The sequence below is a fragment of the Cuculus canorus genome, chromosome 1 (genome assembly GCF_017976375.1).
Source record: "Cuculus canorus isolate bCucCan1 chromosome 1, bCucCan1.pri, whole genome shotgun sequence".
Taxonomy (NCBI): Eukaryota; Metazoa; Chordata; class Aves; order Cuculiformes; family Cuculidae; genus Cuculus; species Cuculus canorus.
This window is the reverse complement of record NC_071401.1, coordinates 94,861,032-94,885,136: the sequence shown is the minus strand read 5'-3', so window position 1 is coordinate 94,885,136 and position 24,105 is coordinate 94,861,032. Positions and strand designations below refer to the sequence as shown.

Here is a 24,105-nt window from a genome sequence, read left to right as displayed (position 1 = left end):
AGTTGCCAAAACTGAGTACATGTGATAAACTTCTGTTGGAGAAAAATTAACTCTTTTAAGGTCATAAATGAAATAAGCGACTGAAGGCATTCCCTGGAATCATTATACCAGCAGATTCTCCATCATTTAGGTGTAATTTATAATTGCGATTTTTTTTTTTTCAGTTTGTCACTAAAAACCCCTTCTGTCTGTGTATCCAAGTCTAGAAAAGACTTCTGTTTGACATTAATTAAGAATTTTTTACTACTGTAGTAATCCCAAGTAAAAGTCTTGTATAGCCAGTTTGAGTAATGAAAACAGACTTGCAGTATCGGTAGGGCTGTGTGTTATCCAAAGTGGATAGTGCAAGTGGAAGGAGGGGACATGGCATAATTCTGAAAATACATGCTTGCCTATGTACCAAGTGATTTCATTTTTGCGTTTGGTTTTATTTTAAAATTTTCAGCACAGTATCAGATGAAATCTACCTTTATGGTCAACACCAGAATACAATTTGGATTGACTAACGGTGGTGAAATAGTTTGAAAATACATGCGATTATTTAACTGTGGTGTAGAGAAAGATTTTTGCATCAGTTCATAACCCTATATTTATTCAAACTACAAAAGTACTTTGAGATCCTCCCCCTCTCTCCTGAAAGCTGTTTTCTTTGGTCAGGTGTTGAATAATTTATATCATGTGAGACTATTGCACATGATGTATTCATCCCTTGTTTAGCTCTTACATTAATGGTTTGGCATGCTAGCTGTACATTGATATGGTAGATGCTTTCAATTTTTTCTGTACCAACTGTTTAAATATATCTTGTGCCTCAGTAACTGCAAATGGGAAATGACTTGAATTATTCTATTTCCCTTGATGGTTTTTACGCAGAGGAAAAGATTCCTTTTTTTAATATATATGTATTTGTACAATAGATTAAAGGAGACCTTTAAAAATGATTCAGATATTTATGCTAAACTTATACTATGTTCAGCTGGGAAAGCCTGTGGAACCTGAAGAGTGAAGTTTTAGATGTTAGGCTAGCTGTTAGCCACAGTTATTGATTAGGTAAAAGATGTTTCGTGTTTTTCACTGCTTGTATGGATCATATGGTTTGCTGTGTTGCTGTGTAGCAGGTAATTTCTATACAGCCTTCAATTAGTTTTGCACTGTCAGTTGAAAATTCTAAGTAATATTATTTATATTCTCTTCAGAGGTGGGGAAAAGAGAAGGCACGGCTCCAATATGGTAAACTCTTACTTAACTGCTGATAAAAGTATTACTTTGAGAGGACAGTTGAGCAGACTAGGAGAAGGATTAGTGCTGCAAAGTACCCACCCAGGCTGGATTGCTTGGAAAATCTTGTAAGCCTATGGTCAGATAACGCTCTGCTGCTGCTGCTCGCTGCTGTGCTGTTACAGCGTTTGCTAGATGAGTGTAAATCCAAAAGCAGTAATTTAGTTTAAAAAGCTAATGTGAGATAAAGAATAGATAGAATTGATTTCTATATGTGTCAGAGGAGTTGGTGCACACGCTAAGATAATTGTATGTATTTTAGGACATAAGGAAATATTTTACTGGTTTTACTATTGATAAAATATACAAAATGAAGTTGTTGTCTAAGTAAGTGACCCAGTAAAACTTTGGTTTCTGTTAGCATCAGGCTGTGGAACTGACATTTCACTGCACTTAAAAAGCATATTCTGTAATTCAGATCAGAAAAGTTTCTGAGTGCCAGAGATGAATAAATACAGAACCTCTCTCTTCTGTAGCAGCGACCCAGGTTAGTGCCTGACAGAAAGTCATAGCCCTCCTTTAGCCGATCAGTGGGCAGAACAGTGTCACGATCCTTTGAGGGTTTGAGACAGAGGCTGCTGCTGCCGCCGTTGCTTTGTATCCTGTACCTGGTGTGTACCTGGGCAGGAGATGTCGGTTGCCAGTGTCGAGCGCCTTCCACAAGCACTCGAGAGCGAGAAACGCACAAGCACCAGTCTCCCAGGTGAGTGAACTGCAGTAGCGTTTTCACATCCCCATCGGGCTGTGGAAAGTGAAGTAAAACATGCACAGGATCACTTGCATCCGCCACAGTGTAGAGGGAAGCTGCGCAGCTGCGTTCTGCTTTTGAAGAGAGAGGCAGTTGCTTCCAGAGTAAGTCTGTCGGGCTTTGCATTTAGAGACTTTGTTTGAAGAGGGATGAGCGATGCTGGTTTTCAAAATTCGCATCTGTGTGTGTGGGCAGGGGACCTCCTGAGGAGAGTTGGAGGTGGTGGTGGTCAGTGGCTGCTGTACTCCCCCATGTATTCACACTGGCATATGCAGAGACACTCAGAGGCAAATAGTCTTTCTGATAAGCTTCATTTTTTAAACCGCTGGGGAAAAAAACCCAAATGGCTTATTTCTTGTAGGATATATCAGTTTGTTTAGTTCAGCTTTTATTGGTGGTGCAGTTTGGTCAGATGAACTGGAACGGATTTACTTAAAATCTGTCGGTGGGGTAAATAAATCTGTCAGTGGGGTAAATCATGAAGGAGTTTCCTTCTTGAGTGTTTCTCCTCTTCCTTAAACGCAACCGAACAGCAGTTCAGTCCCTGTGAAGGAGGGGGTACTGCGTTAGGAGCAGCACACACTCCCTGATGCAGCACAGCAGCCCACAGCGTTTTATAAGGTGATCTGACTAAGCCAGCGAAAGGGAGCTTTCCTGCTCTTCGCTGCTGCGTAAAACCTTCTGAAGAATGTCAGCAGAGAGCTCTCGGGCCAGGGAGCGTTTGAATAGGAGCTGCTCGGGCTATTTTGCCCTCCCGTGGGCCGGCCAGGCCGCGTTCTCGGGACGTCCCGGCGCGGGGCCGCTGCGGGTCCGGGGAGCCCGCGCCTCTGGCGGCGGCCTCGCCCTGCCTGCCCCGGCCCGGCGGACGGAGCGCATTTCGCTTTAAACTTGAAAGCGTTAACAGCGACTCGAAAACGTGACAAAGCTCGATCGCATTTCTTGTTTATAGCTCGTGTCTTCCGATTGGACAATAGGCAGCGGCTCTGCCCTGGCAACAGCGGGCGGCGATTTGCATACCGCGCGCGGATTGGCCGCGCGGCCGGCGCTCTCGCCCAATGGCGCGGCGGGGGCGCCGTGGTAGGCTATGCTAATGCCGCGCTGTTGCTGGGGTCCGCGCCGGCTGCCGGGGAGCCGCGCTGAGAAATGAGCGCTTAATGAGCTGCGGTGGGGCGGAGCGGGGACCGGCAGCCTCGCCCGCCCGGGCTCTGTGTGTGTGTGTTAAAGTGGGGTTAATTAAAGAGCGTCGTCCTGCAGTAGCTTGGAACCGGGAAAGAGCGCTGCGTAGATGGAAGGGGACCGTCCTCGCCCTTTCTCCGCTTAATTTATCTCCTCTGTTTTTTAAAAATTAAGGTGCCTTGTATTGAAGCCGCCAGATTTATGCGGGAGGCATCATGGCTAGGGAACGTTCATAAAGTCAGATTTAATATCAGGACTTCCTAAAATGCAGTAACCTATCTGTTTGTGGTAAGTATCAGTAGCTGGTGCGAATATAGAAAAATCTATTTCTACAACAGACACTTGCTTATTAAAAATGGTGTATTCACGTCTCCATCTCCTCAAAAAAAACCCTAACACCACACTACACCAAAACCCAAACTCCACCTCAGCTGTAACAGTTGAGCCTGGATTTTTTTCTGCCCTAAATAATTCCTGCCTAAGAATACTGAGAAATCTGATCTTAAAATATTTTTGTTGCTTAAATCTGCCTGTTTCTTTTTTGTTCCTTTGCAAGCCTGCTTTTTCTCCTGTTCAATTGTGGATTAGTTTACCTTCTTCAGTCCTCTTCCCCAGTTGCTCCTTCTGTCTTCCTTAGCAGTCTTTCTTTGTGTATCTGCTCACATTCTTGCTGTCCCACTCAGTAAAACTGACTGTAAGGATAATGAATTATTTAACTGAGTAAATCTAGCTGCATAGGTTCAGTGTTCGTTCTTTTTTTTTCCTCGCCCTTCCCCTTAGCATACATATCAGTGTATGCCTGAGGTTTGATACCACCTAGCATTTAGTAGCAATGGGGGAAATCACTTTCACTGGCATATAATTGACCAAGTATAACCCTGGTGTCAGCAGATTTGGAATCCTTTTGAATTCAGTTGGACTTGGAATTTTGGTAAAAGTGGTTTCATTTGACAACTATTTTTTTGTGAGAATTTAAAAAAAAAAAATGTGCACAAAGTTTTTTTTAAGTTTTAGCAGATTTGAATTAATTGGTACTTTAATGCCAAGAGAACAGACAACATTCTCATAATTTAATGCTTATACTTAGGACTAAACAAGTTTTGGTTTTTCAAACTAACCATTGTAGTGCATTAGTTCAGATGACTGATAGTCTGCAGCCATTTACAAGTTGCGCTCATTGTGAACACCAAAGCTTAAAAAAAGCAGACTGTGATTAAATCTGATTTTTACTTTGGAATTTTAACTTTTCTACTGTTTTGTAAACCCTTCAGAAAACTGACAGCAGAGGCAAATCTAATTGCTCTTGAACAAAGCAAATGTTTCCTTTTAATAGGGAAACTTGGTGATTTCTAGTACATTTTGGAAGCTAAAAATGAAAATAAAATATGTCTTGCGTGTACTTGAAGTGGAGTTGGCTTGAAGCCTTCTAAAATGTGAGCCTAGAGATTCCTTTATAGCATGTTTAATGGAATGACTTGCATAAAAACATGTGAATTTAAAGTTCATGTCACTAAATTTCTGGTGTCTGTATTATGAGATTGCCATGACTTATATTTTTCTCCTTTACACTTTTTCAAAAACCTAAATTTGACAGGACTTTCTGTATAAAGTGTTTTCTATTTGTGTTTTTCAGAAGTTGTACTGGGAACTGAAGGACAGTTGTGGGCCTTTTACTTAGGTTAAATATAGTTACATAGATGGAATTAAGTAGTTGTTCTTAAACTTCTGTGTGGAATAGTACTCACACTTTTGTATCCATTTCTATTTTAAGAGCTGTTGTGAACTTTCACTGTGATCATAAAAAACATTGATCTCCATTTTCCCCTGTCTTTATAGTCCCCCTATTTAAGTGGTGGGCTTTTCATTAAATTAGAATAACTTAAAAACCACACGACCTTAGAATAATTGCCTAAAATCATAAAATAAATCTGTAGGGGGGGAGAGAGAAAAGAAGTATGAGAACCCTGGCCTTGGCACATTTTCACCAGCATTGTTTTGCTCTGGAAAACCAGTGTGTTATTCTGAACATTTTAACATTTTTTTTTCTTCAGTTTTAAAGCAAATGTCAGTCCTCTTCTTTAAATATGATTTATTAAATATTCCACAAATAAGTATTGATTGCTCAGCTATTAAGTTTCACTTACTCATTTGGCATAATATAAATACCATCTTGGGCTGAATCATGAACCTAAGTACTTGAATTTGAACAGTGTTTCTCAAGCAACAGGTTTATGATGAGGAGTTGGACAGAGCAGCAGTGTGATAGGAAAACTTTTGAAGAATATTAAATGTTTATTAGAAGAAGGTAAAACCTTCAATAATAAATACATTAGCAGATAAATACGTTATATGTATAAACACGTTAGCTGAGAATATTTTTTCTCTAAATACTAGAATATCCTCTGTTGGGGGATCACATGAAGGCAGTGTGTTAAAGGGAACTTAAAAAAAAGGTAAACCGATCACCCAACAGTTGAATAAACAGAGTTGCTGATGTGAAGCCCCTCATTCATTTCTTCATGTCAGTATCATTGCCTCTTTGAAGGAGGGCAGCCTTAATTTTTCTTACTGTATAGCAGAGGCCATCAGATGAAAACTGAGAGTTCACAACGAAGGCAGGGCGGTCATGCCTCACGCCACCTTTGAACAAGCCATGGAGCCTTTTGCCATGGGTCTTCTGGATGCTAAAAGCTGAAATGCGAAAAGTGGTTCAGAAGGTCCGTGGAAGAAAAGGATGCATGATATCTATGTGTATATGTGTGTGTGTATATGTGCATCACACGATAAATCACAAAGATTCTACTTCGTGCAGTTCTTGGACTGGACACTAGATGAATATCCTAAGCAGCTACTGCTGTATGCTTGCCGTGTTCTCTTCCGAGATGACTGGTGTTGCCCAGTTTCAGAGACCAGACACTGATGTGAATGGATCTTTGATTTGAGACACGAGTATTTCCTATGTTAGTGCCCTGTTGCTTGAAAGAACTGTAGTCCAACATGAATCAAGTACTCTTCCTTGTTTGGTTTTGTTTGCAAGCAGAAATGAATGCCCATTTCAGGCCTCTCTCATTTGGTTTACTTTTCCTGAATTCTTGAAACATAACCTGTAAAGCTGCTCCTCTGTGGACCTCTGTAAAGCAGAGTTACCTACTGGTATGTGTTCCTTGTCTTTGTAAAGTCTTTCAGATTCCGTGTGTACAAAATTAGAAATCCAAAATCGTGGAACCCTTTGGTGTTTAACCTGCATCTCTCTGGTTTTCTGCAGAACAGGATAAAATCCAGTCTCATAAGAGGAAATTGTTATTTGTGAATTACGTGGATACAAAAACAATGACTGCTGTATATGTATGCAGACAGTAATAATTTTATTTAAAGCACAGTCCTGAGGAGTATCAAGGGATATTATGTCAAATACAATGAAAATAAAAAGATGTATTGTATGGCAACCTATTGAATGTGTGCTACTTCCATTCTCTGCCTTAAAATAGAGTATTCATGTAACTAAACAGTATCATAACTTATTTACATAGAGGCACTGAATTAAAACTGTGAAAGTATTCTGGTGTTTCCTAACTTCAGTGCACAGTTACTCATCAATTTTAGTGTTTTTTCAGTCCAGTGTATACCTAGGTAGATGCTTCTGATCTGTGTGAGGACCTGTACATAGGTTCAGTCCTTACTGTTTACTTGTGGGGGTGTAGATTTTTTTTCTTTTAAGGTGTGGTCTTAGGCAGCCTGCTTCTTGGGAACAAAAATGGGAAAAAAGAGTTCTTGTGGAGGTTTTGACTTTGAAAGTTAGTGTACTTGTGTTTCCTGTAGGTTTTAACTGAGAGTTTTGGCAATCTTAGTCTTCATTTATAAAAAAAATGGTTTCACTTCCACAAATTTGTCATAGTTCTAAGATTTTCCAGAGTATAGTCAACGTGGCATTTATATGTTAAGGAAACAGATTTATGTAGTGTTGCTGGTGGATTATATCGTAAGTTGCTCATGAGTTTTAGAAATTTCCTCCTCTTGTTGTGGGAGGATTATAGTGAGCAATGGTGTTTGGTCTTTCTGGTACCAGATTTTTGAAGTGACTAGGGAGAGATACATACCACAATCTGTCCCTGTCACAGGTCTTAGCCACTGTACTTCTACAGTAGAGGGAACTGGTCTCTGCTGAATACAGGCTTTCCTGCACAAGAGCAATAAAGCATGTGCACGCAAGTCCTGTCCAAAGGCCACCTCCTGCTGCAGCTCATCCAAGGAATATGTTATCCAAGAACAGGCATGACACTGTCAGAAATGTTAATGAAACCTAGTATTGGCCTGTGTTTTCTCCATGTTTCTGGCTCTGCCTCTGCTGTATCACCAGACAAGTCGTGTCAAAGGTGCAAACTGTTGGGGAAGATCACCCAGAAGTAGTCCTACGTTGCCTCCTAAGCACTTGGTCTTCTCTGCAGCTCTGTCCATTAAGAGTGAGCACAAGGAGGAGGGTTCTGTGGGCTGGGTGTATTGGCCTAGTGAACAGAACTTGAGAGGATGGTTGTTTATAACTTTAGGGCTTAATTTGCTTAGAGTGAAAATAGTGTTTGGCATTTCTGTACAGGGAAGTTGATTGAATAGTTATTGTAGAATAGCTTCTGAAGTAGCCATTCTTAATAATATAATTCCTCCATAATAATATAGTTCCTCCAGAGGAGGAACTAGTGTGAGTTATTTAGAATGGAGCTGTTTGTTCTAAAATAGCTGCTACAGGTAATTTCCCTTTGTTCCCTGGGTTCTTTCACAGCTTTCCTCATTCCGAAGTAAGCTGAGTGAGGTCCATGTACCTTCACGTTCTCATGCAGTCATTTTAAATGCAGTGCATTAGGACAATAGGCAAAGCAGTGTTTCAGTAGAGCTGTAGTTCACTTAGAGTTCAAGTTGGCATTTGCTTATTGGTTAAAAGATGATTGTTCTAAACTCTAAAATCCCAAATGCTTGATGTTTATTATGCTTAGGCAGAGCTTGAGTAGGTCTGACTTGTCTTAAATGTGGGTTTATTTGAATAAAATTCTCTAGACACAAATGTTTGTCTCTTTTGCTAATTGCTTACTGTTTTAGCATGTGCTAATACAGTGCAGAAGTGGTTGAGTATTAAAGCAGTGCAGAGATCAGTCTTCTTACTTCTCCAGACTTGCTTCTTAGAGGTACACTCGATGTAATAGCTGAGGTATCATAATGCTCATTGATACTGAGAACTCTTCCAAGTATGGATCTTGAAAAACAAGGTTGATGGGAACTCTGCAAAATGATTAACTTCACAGCAAAAGGTGCATATTATGTGAAGGAAGAGAACTGTATAGTTCCTCAACAATTACAGGATTTTCTTTGAGGCAACATTTGGCTGTTTTCACATTCAGTCATTTAAATACAGGAAAAAAAATAACAAGAAGGTAGATGCCATCATTTGTGGTAGCATAGCAAGGATTAGAAATAAGATATTAAGTCTGAACCAGTTGCATGCAGTACTGTGAACGACCTTGCTTGGTCTGTGGTGTAGGCCCACAAGCTCATGAACTCTCGAGTGTGGAAATGATAGTACCCTTTGTGGTGAGTGATAGGGTTCACACTTTTATTCTCTGGTTGTATTTTCTGGCAGGTTCTCATTCAGCCGGGAAGATATGACTGAGATGGAATACCTCTGCGTATTGCTGAATGATCCAAACAGTAGATAGTAGAGAGAGAATAGGGAAAGGGAGGATGAGGCAGGAGGGAGAGGAGGTGAAAGGAAGCTCAAAATATTTAGGGTCAGAGCAGTGATGCTTATAGGGAAAATGTTGAAGAAAGGAAGAAAAGTGCTAGCGATACGAAGAGAAGGAAAGATGAGTTATGCAGAGGAGAAAGTTTCCTACATCAAAATGAGATGACCCCACAGTCCAGGATAAAACCCCAAGGAGTATTGCCACTGATTCCAATTTAGTTCTGCATTATTTCAGCCAGTTAAATGCTACAGTGCCATATTTTACTGGTCTTAATTTATGGATCCAATAAGAAATTCTTTCTCTTCTTTGAGCTGAGCTGAACAAAGAGATGGGATCATGGGGACAGTGACATTATTAGGAAGCAGACAAAGCGTTCTGCAGAAGTAGTGATCGCTGCCTGGAAGCCAGATGGAGAGGACTTGGGTACAGGCTATGAAGTTGTTACAGTTTTAAGGGAAATCAGTTACTTAGGTAGCAGGTTAGTAGTAAGTTTGGAAATATGGAGAATGACTACATCTGAACTTTTAAAAGGACAGAATATTTGTGTGACTTTCACTGCTTTTACCAGCTCCATCTTGCACAACAGTCAATAGACAGTGAAGTATTTTTAGGGCTGTTGCAAAAGTTATGTTATCAAGTAGAGAATTCTATCTCTTGATTGTCATGAAATCAAGATCAGCTGCTGCACTGGAGGGTCCTTTTGTCAGTCTTGAGGGCAAGCTTGTGTAAGACGTGGTGTCAGAAGCATCACAATGGTCCTTTTTTGGGTTTAATTTTTAAGTATGAGGTAAGTAGGTATGAAGAAATATTAAGGAAATGTCACTTCTTTTAATGTTCTAATAACTTTAATGTCTGAGTTCTTCTCCTTTTTTAATCCCTCAATATAAGTATACCTAAATAGAGTACTTCAGTAGAACTGTGACAGAGGGACAAAGAGAGTCACATACCTACCTTGAGAAGCAGAGCGTAGATTTAATGAACTGGGTGACAGAAATGCAGAGAAACTTTTTCATTGCTATGGGGATTTTCAGGTGTGGTCCCGCATGACAGAGCATCTGATCTATCAGTTCCCTGATTCAAAGATAGAAATCCTGTCACTTACTTTGTGCTGACATTTGTGGCACAGAGTCGCAGAACCACTGAGGCTGGAAGGGCCTCTGGAGGTTACCTGGTCCAACCACCTGTGGCTGCCTGGGACTATGCCCAGTTGGCTTTGAAGTATCGCCCAGAACGTCTTATCCACAGCTTCTCGACAGTGCTCAGTCAGTGACTGTGGGAAAGGCTGTAGTGTGCCTTTCAGTGTTATTAGGTAGTTGATCAGTCTTGTCCAAAGAATAGACTTCACAGTGGCCTAGCTGTAGGGAAAACTTCGTTGAAATTTTCCTATTCTTAAATACCAAATTTATATGACCACAAGACACAGGTTTTTTTCTGAACAGTGATCTGATATTATGGTGTATAGAATGTATTCTGAACAGCTTCTCTTCGAAAGAGCTGTTACATTCATGACTGTAGGAGAAAAGGAGAAACACTTTCAAGACTGAAATAAGGGATGCCTTCAATAGCTAGACCTTCTTTATGGCAAGTTCTGATTTAATCTCCTCACAGGCAAATAAATATTGGTTGTAAATGGTAAAGACTTAAACTGTAAATATACATAAACCTATATATTTTTATGCCGTCCCCTGAACTAACACATTAGGTAAGGCCCATTCCCAAGATAATTCTACCCACTCCCAAGCTGTAATCTCTTCCCTTAATGTCCTTCATGCATGGAGATCTTGGCATACTTTCAGTTTTCTGTTACTTTGTTTCCTTTGCAGTGTGCTCCACAACATATAATAATTTGAGTTTAGAGTGGTTGGAAAAGAAGGTCGATGATTGACAGACCGTGTTCCTTGGATATTTCTGTCCTGTTAGAAGTTATAGATATGGCACGGTAGTGAGCTCCTGTGGATTTTAGTAGTGCTGTGGTGGTCAGTAGATCACTTACTTTTTTGGCATGCCTGGAGCTCTCCAGATGAACTTCAGCCAACAGGGGTTTTGTGAACCTCAGTTAATGGATGTACACAAATGTTCCCATTTCTATAGCTTTGTGACAGCTCAAGCCTAAAACTAAAGGAGGTCAGAACCGCAGTTCTAGCCAATTCTTCTTTCTCCCCTCATTTCTTCCTAACGTGTCTGTTTCTCTGTTCATAGTAGTAAGTTATGAGTGTTTTCCTTGGATTAGTTGTCCTGGGATAGGATTGCAGGTAAGAAACAAAGTCTGTAATGTGGCCAGGACATCAGGGACTATATCCTGAACATTGCTTGTTTTTGTTGATAGCCAAGATTGCTTTCAGCAAAGGAAGTCTTTGAATTTGTGTGTCTCCATTTACGTAACAATAAGAAGTCACAAAGATTAAAATTTTGTGGCTTCTGATCTTTTAGAGCCTGTAGTTACAGTTCTTAACGCTTTTTACCCAGGTAGTCCTTGCTTATTGCTGACATGGTTAAGGGTTGATAGCACCATCTCCACAGAGACTACGCTGCCTTTCTGTTGGGTATCAGAACACGTTGTACGGGCATGCCAATTTCCATCCGTTTGTAAGAGACTTCAGGTCATAAGACTCTAGTCAAGCGCTCGTGTTTAGTAGCGTCACTTTTTCTGAGAATTAGTGCTGGTTTGTGAAATCAGTTTATATTTCTCCCAAAGAACAATGATTTATAAAAAGTTTCTTGTTGCATACAGTTTTTATATTTTTATTCATATATGTTGATAGTCATGGGTTGTGTATGACTTACCTGGATGCAAATGGGTAAATGCTTCTTAATCACAAATACTGGATCTTCAAAAAAATTTTTGAATGAATCAAAATAAATTCCTTGTCAAACTGTGGTTCTTGAAGAAACTAGCTTGGTGATTCTGCAGCCCAGTCACTTAGCAATAAATTCTGAAGCTCGCTTTTCTGGGTCATTACTGTGGAATTAACTGACTTGGTCCAACTGACTGTTGTCATTCTGGAAGACCAGGAAAGCTACAGCCCCATTGTCCTGCTAGTGGACTCAGGGGAGAAAGGGTGCACAAGCATGAAAAGTTTAAAGCTGAAGTGAAACATCAGTATTACAGCTGTTCTTTTGGGGGATAATTATGCTTCTAATCTTTCTCTACTTTTTATTCTTCTTTAAAGTGCGTGTAGTGCATTATCTAATTTATCCTCAGATTTACTACAATATTTTGATTGAGTGTCAGAAGATACTATAAAGTCAAGTTGTAAATGAGAACTCCATGCTGCTGGGGTTTTTGTGTGTAAATGTGTGAGCTTTCTGCTTTTTTTAGGGACACCTGCAAATTCATATTTTTTAACATAATAACCCCAAGTTTTACTTCTATCTAATTTGCTAGATATCTAGCATGCTGTTGGGAAACTGTCCTGGAATAAGAAAATACAAGAAATAAAACTACTAAAGTAATATGCTCTACAGTTTAGAATTTATAGTGTTTCTTGACTGTCTGATTTAAATATTTTTTTGACTTCTAATTCAGTCACCACAACATTGCTAAGTGAGATTATTTTTTACTCAAGTTAAGCAAAAAATCATCAGAAATTAAAAGAGCAGAAAAGCAGAGATACGAAGTAATATTTTTTACATGTGTTGACCTAGTCTTACTGGACTGCTCATTATATCTTGAAAAGTAAAGGTACGCTAAATTTACCAGGTTGTACAGATGGAAGATTAACTCTGATTCTCTAGTAAAAATGTAGTTTAGATATTAAGAAAATAAAGTAGTGAGGGTAAAAATATTTCTATACAGTTTTTACATGTGTGACAGATGTGTTAACATACAAAGGAACAATGGTATCTTTGAGAGAGACCAGCTGATGCATTAGAATCTTTGGTCGTATTTTCCCTCTGTATTTAAATGTGAACTTGTGAAGTTCATAATACATAGTTTTAGATTTGAAAAAGAAGGCAACAATCTCTTCCCAAGTTCATAGGTGAACATAAGATGTTACTTTTAATGAAAACAGAAAAATACACCTGTATTTTGAAAAGTTTTCACTTGGAAACTGAACTAATCATTTGTCTGTACTTTTAAATGTTGGAGGATAGTTTCACTTTCAGAGCTTACTAGGATCTGTATTTGTATTAAAAATCACAAAGTACTTTTTAGTGAACCGCTTATGGAACAGTTAGAGTAATTTTCTGTGCAAAGTTAAGTTGAGTTAGCTTATAATAGTTTTAGGCCAGGAATTTCTTTATTTTATTTCCATTTGTAAGGTCATCTTGATAACTTTATTGTGTTAACAGAGGCACCATAATGCACACAAAAAAAGGAGTCTTCATATGTCAGAGTTATTTTGTGAAATATTTTTGTTTGTTTTGAGGTTGTTTTGTAAATAAAATGTTTGTAGATTTAATGAAACATTGTGGAAATACATCTGTGTTTGTGGGCCACCAGTTTATCTGGAACAATTTGTTCTGTTAGTCTTCTAGTTGTACTGAATTGTAACACTGGAGAAAAATATCAGTGGTCTGTCAGTGGGTATTTCACTGTACAATTTTACCTCCCCCCCTTTTAAGTACTATTTGTAGCTGTTTGAATGTTATTTTTACTTTTTTAATTGAATGGGTTTTTTTCTAAAATTATTTTAATATAAAATGGTGTTTTATTTTGGTCCATGCTGTTCTTCCACTGCCCTGCTAGGTGCTGAGTCAATGATGTATTATTATTTTCAATGTTTTATTTTTCCTTAACTTAGAGCAGGTGGTGAATTGTTATGGTTAAGAGAGTGAAATTGACTGGAGTTGTTTTCTACTGATTGTATTTTCTTACAAGGTTTTGATTATAAAGGAAACAAGAATTTCCCTTGCTGGTTAAGGTGCTTGATTACTTTACATCTAGCTTCTAAATTTAACCTTTACCAATAATTGTGCTTCCAGATTTCAACTTCTGATTCTATGCGTATTCCTTCAGTGGCTGTGTTGGCTTCATTGTGCCTGGCTGCTTGTCCCATCCTACCCACATCTCTTATGTTGTGCCAATGTGCCATCCATTTAGAGAATTTCCCTTCTTTGGCATAGTCAGCAAAAAGCAAAAGGATGGATGTTAAATGTGGAACATGCTAAACTCTCATTAACAAACAAAGAAAACCAAATTGTACTTCCATTAGTCCACCACTGGTGGAACACACTGAAGATAAAAGAAGACTATGAACCAATTAAATGCCATCTGATGGATGCCTGAAACTAGACTTGACAGGTTAAAGGCAGATTCTGTCCTGGTTAAAGGCAGATTCTGTGCCTGTGGAATGTGGCATTTTTCAGGATTTTACAGAGTCTAGAACTTCGGCAATACAGTTTGCCCATTCTCCTGCAACTTAGCACCAAGTGTTTTATGATCTGTTGTATTGCAGTTGCTTTGCTCTTGCTTCTTGCAGTCTGATTTCACCCTCCCAAAAAGGAATTAATTTAGGTTACAGTGCTTGCTACCTATAGTGTAATGCGACTCAGCAGCAGGAGTCAGGAAGCTGAATTGAAGTACAGTGTGTGTTGGAAGAAGGGCAGAAGTTACATATGTAGGGTAGCAGTCTAAGCAGTTTGTAGGAAGGCGTAACCATTGACGCCAGGGAAGATGAGCTGCTGAATTTGATGTGGTTAGTCCAGGAAGTTGCTGTAAACAACCTGGGAAGGTGGTACTTGCGTGTTTTTTCTGGCTTTCATGGAATCCATATTCAAAATTCATATATTTGAAAATAACCCGTCAAATTCTGGCTGAGTTATGACACAGTTAAAGGCGTTAGAGGAGGGATGTTAAGGATAAATAGGAATAAACAATGAATAATTTGTTGCAATGAAATGGGAAGAAGCATTTCAGCTAGGTGATCTTTATGTGAGGGTGATTTCTGGGCTCATTGAAAACCTGTGTATGTTAAAACAGTGAAACTGTTAGTGTTCACAAGCACTGTAAGCTGGGAGACAGAGGCTAACTGAGGTAAATGTTTTCAATTCATTAACTACATTAAAAACTCACATTGTCTTTGCAGGAGGAGAGACTTCAGCATGCAAACCTTCATCTGTTCGACTTGCACCATCGTTTTCATTCCATGCTGCTGGCCTTCAGATGGCTGGACAGATGTCCCATTCGCATCAGCAGTACAGTGATCGTCGGCAGCAGAACATAAACGACCAACAGGTTTCTGCCTTATCATATGCTGACCAGATTCAGCAACCTCTAACGTTGACAAACCAGGTAAGTGATAACAAAAAAGTAATTTTAGATCTAATTCTAATAATTCTTTCACTAAATATGCTATACACTCATAAATAACAGGATTCAGGGCATATGTTCTTGTGTTTTGGAAGTTTTTTTTAAACATCTGGCACATATTTATTGTGATTATTCGATTTCTAACATTTTTGAGATGAAAGGGGACAAATATTGTTCAAGTGGAGAGTTGGAAAGACAGTTTAGTAATGGCTTTTTGTTTTTCTTTTATTAGGGCTGTTTGATGTTAGAATGCGATTGCTTTATTATTTGATCTAATGGACAGTGTTCTAATCCAGAGTCACTGGTTAGTGTATTTGGATTAGAGAGGTTTGCACAAAATACACGTTTTATTAAGGAAGATATGTTTTTTTTCTTTTAAAAAAAAAAGGCAAAATCTTAAGCTATGCTGCCATTGGGGTTTTACTACTAATAATTTACTTCTTACTATTGCAAGGAGGTAAAATGAGTGCAGGGATTATGATGATTATGGACGCTTTTAAGCTGTCAAGATCAGTGTTTCTTCCTTACTGCTTTTGAGTTGCTAGACCTGCTGAAGTAGCTTCCTGACTAATAGTGCTAAGTTGCTAGCCGGAAGAGCCAGTACTGCTCTGTGTAAGAGAGAATTCTGCTGCTTTCTTAAAAATGGCACAGCCCAGTTTTGGAGACATGAATGCAGATAGGTTTCAGAGGTTAAAAAGCAGAAGTTTGTAAGTCAGAGCTTCAGAATTTAGTGTAGGCCGATGAAACATGTTCCACTCGGGTCTCTTCTTGGGTTCAAGATGGCTTTGGCAAAAAAAATACCATCAAGCGGTGCTCTGTTGATCTTGTTCTATAGGAAGGCATTTAGGCAGAAAGAGGGAAAGATTAGAGGGGATCAGAGTGGTCAAACTAAGTGTCAGGATATTTGATACTAGGATTTGGAGGTCTGTAAGGAGTAGTGAATGGAGCTGTTAAAGGATGTTTTTACTTTCATGAGAGCCACTCAGCAGAAAGAGTAAATCTGCTCATATATAATAGTACTTAGCTTGAGAAATCTACAAAGGTATTTTATGTGACTTTTTTTAGCTCAGAACTATTACTCCTTTATCCTTTGTGAGCTGCTTTCAGCACCCTTGACTTTGGTGAGCAACTTTTTGAAGTCTTATGACTACTTGTCTTTTGTGACGCTTTCCTCCTCGTTCTTGTATTTCTGTTAACAAGTCCCATAAAGAGTTCTTTCCAGATCCCGGGTTGGTGTGCAGATTTTCTGTGAGCCTTCACTGGGAACCCTCAGCGGTTTCTTGCTTTTGCACTGTACTTCTGATTAATCTTTTCTGCAAAACCAAATCCAGCTAACATCTTTATGCTAGTGAATCAGATCATCTGCTCTAGACCATGTCTCTGTGCAAAAAAATGTTCTTTCTCTTTGAATAGGCCTTCTGACAACTCTAGTTCGTCTTAATTAAGACTTAACTCTTACTCTTCTTTTCTTATAAAAGCCATGACCCTCTATGTTAAAGCCTTTTTGTGCCATCTTATGTTACTCCGTTGCTGTGGACTAACATCTTGCCTTCTGCTCCAGTCATCTGCATGCCTTCTACATTTTCATGTCCAAATCATACGTACGTCTTACAGATTCTTTCTCGATGACACTTCTACAGGAATCCTTCTAATTCAAGGTATTGCCTTGAATATGCTGCAACTTGTTTCCCTCTGTCATTGATAAAAGTAATTCTGTCCTCTATATGTCAGTTCTGAAAAATTCTTGCAGAGATCGTTTTCTGGGCCTTCCAGGTGTAGTTGTTTAATTTCTCTGTTGGAATCTCGCCACTAGTTCTTCCTGTTGTTGTGTTGCCTGTGTATTGTTAAATCTTGTAACACCAGACCGACCTTCTAGTAATGACAAACACTCCTCAGTAGTATAAAGTGACGTAGTTCTGTGTTTTCAAATACACATGATTAAGAAGATGATGTTTTTAACCTGGGCGGCAAAAGGAATAGGCTGAATATCTGTTGTTGTAGAAAGCTTGATAGATTGATCCATTAGAAATAGGAAGAAGAAAAAGATGACTTTTGGCAGATACAATAAGCGTTATTCTTAAGGGATGGATCCTTCTAATGCAACATCTTGTATCCACTAAAGAGACAAGAAGTTAGATCTCTTGAGCTTCAGTTTCCCAGAATTTCCTAGTGCAACAGTGGTCATCAGCAGCCCAGATAGAATCACAGAATCGTTTAGTTTGGAAAAAGATCTTTAAGGTCATAGAGTCCAACTGCAAACCCAGCACTGCCAACTCCACTGTTGAACCATGTCCCTAAGCACCACATCTACACACCTCCTCAAATCCCTCGATTGGGTCAGGTTTGGTGCTACCATTTTCAACAGCTGAATAGTAGCCAGTTTGGGTGCGAGCGTCCAACAGCTGATCAATAGCGAGTCACCAGCCCCTTTGCTTCCGAGAGGGCTCCATTTCCATGTTGATTCAGTAGCCAGCCGTGTTAGTGAAGCCGGAATCTCCCAGGCTCGGGGGTGGCTGTGCCGAGACCGCCAGGCAAAATCCTTTTCCGCGCTCCAGCCCCCATCTACTGGTCACAGAGCCGCACTGCACTGCCTGCTGCGCTGCCAGGAGGCGGCACGACAGTAGCTCCTTTGGATAAACTCGCTTCTTACCAACTCAGCATCTGTGAAATAACTTGCTGAGGGGCGTAGCATATCTTTGAGTGAATCTTTCGTTGAGGGGATCGAGAATACAAGGTTTACTTTCTTTATTGATACTTTTGTTGAACTTGGTAAATAGTATTTTGTCCGCATCAAACAGAATTGACTTACTTGCAAATAAAACCCGGGGTGAAGTATCAGCTTTTGGCATGCTGAATTTTTATTGAAATAACAGATATCAAGTAGTTCCTTTCTGAAAGTAAATTTCTTCAGGTCGCAGCAAGATACCTAAGAATACTGCTTGTCAGTTGCTGAGAGTAGCCATGAAGTTTTAGGGTGTACAACAGCAACATTTTCTGTAAACAGTGTCACTTTGATAAATAGCAGAGATGATTTGCCTCATTATGTTTTTTTCAGGTTATTTTTATATCTGCCTTTTTACTGAGGACTGACTCCTTTTTTGGAGGAGTATTGTCTTGTTCAAGTTCCCGTAATGATTTTCATTCATAACCAAATAATGGTGAGGCTAGGCCTTGAATGTTAATTTATTGTTTTTATTCCCAGTCTGTGCTTCTTGGGTTTTGATTTGTAATGGCTTGCAGACCATATTCTGATGTTGTGTGAATCATTTGCAGCTGCAAATTAAAGGTTAGGCAACAGTAATGACAATTTATATTAAAGTTATATAAATTATGTGTATTTGTATCATATGTTACCCTTAAAATATTATTTCACCTATTGCTCTATGGCCATGGTTACCAAAACTTACTCATCTCATCATTGGCAAGAAACGAATAACAGGAAGATACTTCAAAGCCAGCAAGATTGCTTTGTTTTTCACTTATTTATGAGGTTTAAAATTACAGCTAGAAACTTCCAGTTCTGTCCCTTTTTATTTCTTTGTTGTCTTCAATAGTTAGACTTAAGCCTTCTGTTTCCCAGAAACTGCTGGATTATTAGGGTTTACTTTAAATCTGAATCACCAAGTGCTGGACCTGCTGGTGGGATGGGATCCTGCTCTTGGTTGTGTGGTCTTACCTCTGACGAATGCCAGAGTCAGTTTCAGGAAAGCAGTAAGAACATGTGGCCTGGAGTGAATTGAAAAGATGAGATCCTTGGGACCTTTGTCCTTTAGCAGTAACAAACATTAATATTTCTTTGTCCTGTTTCAGTTGGTTGCATCTTGAGAGTTCAACATAGCTTGATGTGAATATAAGATAAGAGCTTGAAAGTTTTCACAACTTCAAACAAGCATTTCTTTTGTGCTGTGCTAATATTTATCTTCATCCTGGATACTCAGATTGCCTGAAACTTTTTTCAGCTAAATACAAAAGTGTAGAAAATTGTTTTACTTGATAAGGAAGTTGAAATGAGATTCCTGAGTAGATTTGGTAACAAATTCCAACAGTTTAGCTTTCACAAAGCACCTGGAATTCAAAAGTTAGGCTGACTGCTAAACATCTTTCTCCTTTCTCCTGTTATAAGATCACTTATAACCTGCAGAATTCTAGGTTTTCCTGACCAGATGTTGGCAGCAATTTTATTGATTGCACCTACGTCATTGCAAAGTTAATGTGTTCTAGCAGGCAGTAGCAAATCCTTACTTCAGTTACTTTCATCTGCCTAATCAGCAGCATTATTGTTGGTGATGGTCAGACTTCACCAAGCTCTGTCATGAATGTGAGCATGCAATTCATGTCAGTAAAAGCATTTCTCTTACTTTCCATCTGCCTCAGATATTTTTTAGGAAAAATGCTTATGCTCTGGCAACAAGAATTTCAGAGTAGGATTTTGCATTCTCTTACTCTTCCTTCTCCACCCTGTGTTTTTTAAAAATGGTTGAGCTGAATTAGGAAAGATAAAAATCTTGGCAGATGACCTTTGTTTCCTTGCTGGTTCTATTTGTTTATTTATTTAACTTTAAACTTATCTGTTTCTTACTATTACTTTTATTGAGCAACCTAATTGGATTAAGGGAAGGAAGGCAGAAAAGGGGGAAGTAGTCACAGAGCACAAGTCAGTGAGTAATTAGACTGAAGTTCTGGCCCTACCTGCATGTAGTTCTGTCTCTTGAGTACAGTTAGTTTGAAGAAGAGTCCCGATTTCTCTTATATTGTTCTCTGGCACATATACTTCTTTCTCTTTGGTCATTTTTCTAAAAACTGAAGTTTGTTGTATGTTATGGCGAAGCGTTACTGTGGCTCATAGTTGTGGCAATTAAACATTTGTTTTACTGACCATCTGGAGATACCATCTATTATTTGGCCATCCACCACAATATAGGATGAGCATTGACTTCGTATCCTGTGTTACTCAGATGTAAGAAGGGGTTTGAGTAGCAAGAGGCTTAGGAGGTGAGACTGGACCATTTGATTCTTTAATATGGGAGTCTATTAAATAGGTCATTAAAACAGAAATTCTTGCTAAAAGTAGGCCTTATAATATAAAAAACATTATTTGCTCTGTTTTTAAAAAGGAACATGTACTATAGACAAGCAGAATGTCTCTTTTTTTTAATAAATGCAGATGGTGGTGGATCTTTATTTTTAAAAAAAGAAATCTGAAATAAAGCATTCCGTTAATAGAACATAAATATATCTGCTCAGAATTTCCCATAATCAAAATAAAACGCATTTAGTAAGCAACAGTGCCATCTGTTTTTTAGATATTGAATTTCTCTCTTGGACATATGTTTTGTTATCTGTTCCTTCATTCATTAAACCTTGAAGCCTATGTGAATTAAAATAACATACCTGATTTAAAAGTCAGAGTTTTCTTAAAATGTGGTTTGTCTCAAATGTGTTGACTACACATAAGTGGGCTCTTGGTTGCCTTTTTGGTGTTTGTTTGATTCTTCTTGTTTAGAGTGGTTGCTGGTTGCTTCTCAGCACTGTGTCATGTGTATTTGGTTAATAGGTAAGAAAATGAAATTCCAGTTCCTTATTTGCAAAGTAATTTTCATCCTTTTAGCAGTACTGTTTCCACTGAAACATAAGTATGGACTGGTCAGAATGTGATGAGTATTTACTGACATATGTAACTGTAACAGAACTAGTTTCTTGTCTCAGTCTTGAAATACAAGCATATCTTCTGGTGTGTGTTCTGTCTTTGGGAAGATCTGAGGTTGCAGTGTTGCTGTCTGGCCACCAGATAGAGACTGAAGCTTATGCAATAGCATTTTTCTTTCTTTTTCTTTTTCTTTTTTTTTTTTTTTTTTTTTTTGTGTTTCATCATTCTTTGAGGCCAAGAAGGAAAATCAGTATTACCCCAATGATAAAGAATTTCAGAGTGCTGTTGTATAAAATCAATAATGACCACTTTGTTCCATAGTCTTCCATCATCAGAAAGAAGGGAACAAGAGTCTCCAAAAGGATTGTGGAAAAAGAAGAGAATGGTACAAATTTTGCAATATATCAAAGGGAGGAATAAAAGGTCAATTATTTCTCCTCTACCACCCAACACTTTATGAACCCAGGATAGCAAAATAGCACCCATTAAAAAGTTCACACAGGTTAAAGTGTGTCCTCGGGAGTGTGTGACTGTCTAAATGCACAATTAAAAGCGCAGTTTTAAACCAAGGTACTGTCTGCAAGCAACATAGAGGTAGTCTGCAGAATTTTAATTATTTATTGTTGGGGAACAAAAACAAATTAGGATTTTTTTTGACCTGGCTACTTATTTCAGAATTGAAATTAGAAATTTTTTTTTAAAGTAAGTAAATTAGAAAATAAACATAAAAGCTTGTCCTACAAATTCCCTTTCCAAATTAGAACAACCTTATGTCTGAATAATTGATCTGAACTAAGGAGTTTTTCCATACTTAGGGTCTTTCTGTGAAACTTGTGACCTGCAGTAGTGAAGAGCCCATGTGGTCACGTCAACCTAGGGCGGAGGCTGGTCCCTGACAGTATTAGTGCACTGCTGCAGAGATTCTTCTGTCAGCAGAATCTACCAGTGTTCCTGTGTTCCAAAAATCTCTTTAAGTCAGATCGGGAAATGTAAAGGAAATACTCACTTTTAAAAGCCTTGTAGCAGCAACAGCTGAGGTTAGGACTTGATGCTATTTAGTTGTTTAACAGTGGGAGAGAACCAGAAGAGATCATGTTTAGGTGTGATTTGTTTAATTGTTCACATTTGTTTGACAGATTAAAGGAACAAACAAAAATATTTTGCAAACGTGAGATAGTTGTTTAGGAAACTTTAAAACAGAATTTCCTGATGTTTACAAAATAGTCATGCTTGTAATAAAAAAGAATAAAGAACTAATTTGGTAAAGCTGCATAAGGGAAATTGATGATAGTGAGCATATCTGAAAGTGAATTGACTGGAACAGAAACCTAGGGCATGAGTGGGTTAAAATTTCCCAATGGCAGTTTAACTGTAGCACATCATCTCTAAGAAACATTCCCTAATAAAAAAAGATGACAACTCAGCAGTCTTGTAGGGATGAAAAAACGTTATGTGAGTATGTTTGGAGTGGTGTGCATCAGAGCCTTGAATTGCTATTTCTCGGGAGCCTTGAGCTCCCATGGGTTTGCTGCCTGTTGTGAGTCCCAGCCTCATGCATATGCAGTAAGCTTACTGGCAGTTTGTTACTTTCCCCCCTCTCTTTAATGCTTGCTTGTTCACACTCTTTCTTGCTCTCTCACCCTTACTCACAGTGTCTTTCCCCACCCTGTGCAGTCTGCACATCCACCAGAGACAGCATGAGCTTTCCTAGTATAGTTGCTTGGGTACCTGAGTTAAGGTCCAGTTTCAGAAGCACATACTCTCGTATCACTTCTGTTTGCGAGAATGTTTTTGGGTCACTTCAACATAACTTTTTTCACTTGTTCACTGGGCAAAAGATGAGCTGGTTTGCACAGCCACTGTCATAAGTATTAATAAGAGTGTGAAAGATGGAGGAGCAGTTATGCTTCTCCAGTTCATTTATTTGTTCAGTAATACTGATGCAAAAATCAGTTTCATTATTTTTATTGGCAGTTTATGCTCTTTCCTCAGCTCTGTGGGAGGCTGCATATCAGTTTAGCTGTAACAGGAGGCAGCAGATGAGATGAAGCGCTTGGAAGTGATGAGAGTTCTGAATGTGAACATATTTGGTGCCACGAGATGAGATGATGTGAGATGAGAGTTGTAAGGCTGAGTGTGGTGACGCTTGGTCACTGAACCCTCTTAGTGATGAGGAAGGGAAGTAGAAGCTTAGGTTTATATGAAACATGCTTTTCACTAGTGGAATTGGTTTAATTTGCTCTGTAGCTTTCTGTCATTGGGAAGAGAGAGATTAGAGAGAGGCAGGCTGTGGGATCAGTCACACTAACCTCATCACTCTCTGTCCTAGCTTCCCATCTGACACACTCCGGGTGAGACAGGGAAGCTGCCAGAGCTTGTCTGGTGGTGCAGTTGTGCTGTTAAGTAAGTATCTGCTGAGCAGGTAGTCAGCTTTAGCCAAATGAAATGGTTTGCAACTTAGTTGTTCTGTCTTCTCTTTACTGGGGATACAGCTCACCTCAGCTTGCCTCTTGGAGCTTTACTGTTTCAGGAACTTTGTCTTCTGAGATTTCGAACAAATCTTAAGGACAAATAGGAGTTGAATCAGTAGATCAGAACTTACATGGCGTATGTGTGCAAATCAAAAAAAGAGACACCCAAATAATGTTATTGCACGTGAGTCTTGTTTCTTCAGGAAATCAATTAAAAACCCAGCCTGCAGTTGAATGTGGTTTTGTTCTAAATGTACTCAGTTTTAGGAAACACAAATGAGGGGAACATAACTGCCTTTTCAGGGATGTTGTTTTCAAACCTTGAATGTAGGTATGGTGTTCATGTGCATGTCTTAGTTTTCTTTAGATTTTCATTAGGTTTTAGATTTAGATTTAAGCCTGGCTACTGCAAAGCACGGTATACCTGGTGGTTGTTGTTCTTATTATTATTTGGAATTTAATACAGTTTAAATGTAGCAAACTGTGACAGTTCTCCAGTAATTGCCACTGCGAAATTTCGTTTGTGGTTTTAATGCAGCTATACATTAAACGTGGGTACAGTTCCATGTGTCTGTTGTGAGGTTGAGGAGTAGTGTCAGCAAGAGCCTCTGTTGTCAAAGTAGCTGTATTTTTAACTGGGGAAAAAACTGTTTATAAGGATTAAGCCTATTAGGCAGAATGGGATGAGAAGTAGGAATCTTGGGATTTATTTATTTATTTTATTCTTTAAATACATTAAGAAGTAACGGAACTGTTAAATTCCTTTGTTTCCTATATTTGGGGTTTTTTTTTTTTGTTTTTTT

The 24,105-nt window shown here is 38.8% G+C and overlaps 1 protein-coding gene across 1 annotated transcript in view; it reads left to right on the top strand.

The window, feature by feature from the left end:
- Positions 1-24,105, top strand: part of DYRK1A (dual specificity tyrosine phosphorylation regulated kinase 1A) — a 96,066-nt gene that overhangs the window by 51,127 nt on the left and 20,834 nt on the right. Inside the window, 1 exon segment of the mRNA XM_054067992.1 lies at positions 14,961-15,166. Coding sequence (XP_053923967.1) covers positions 14,961-15,166 — 206 coding nt within the window.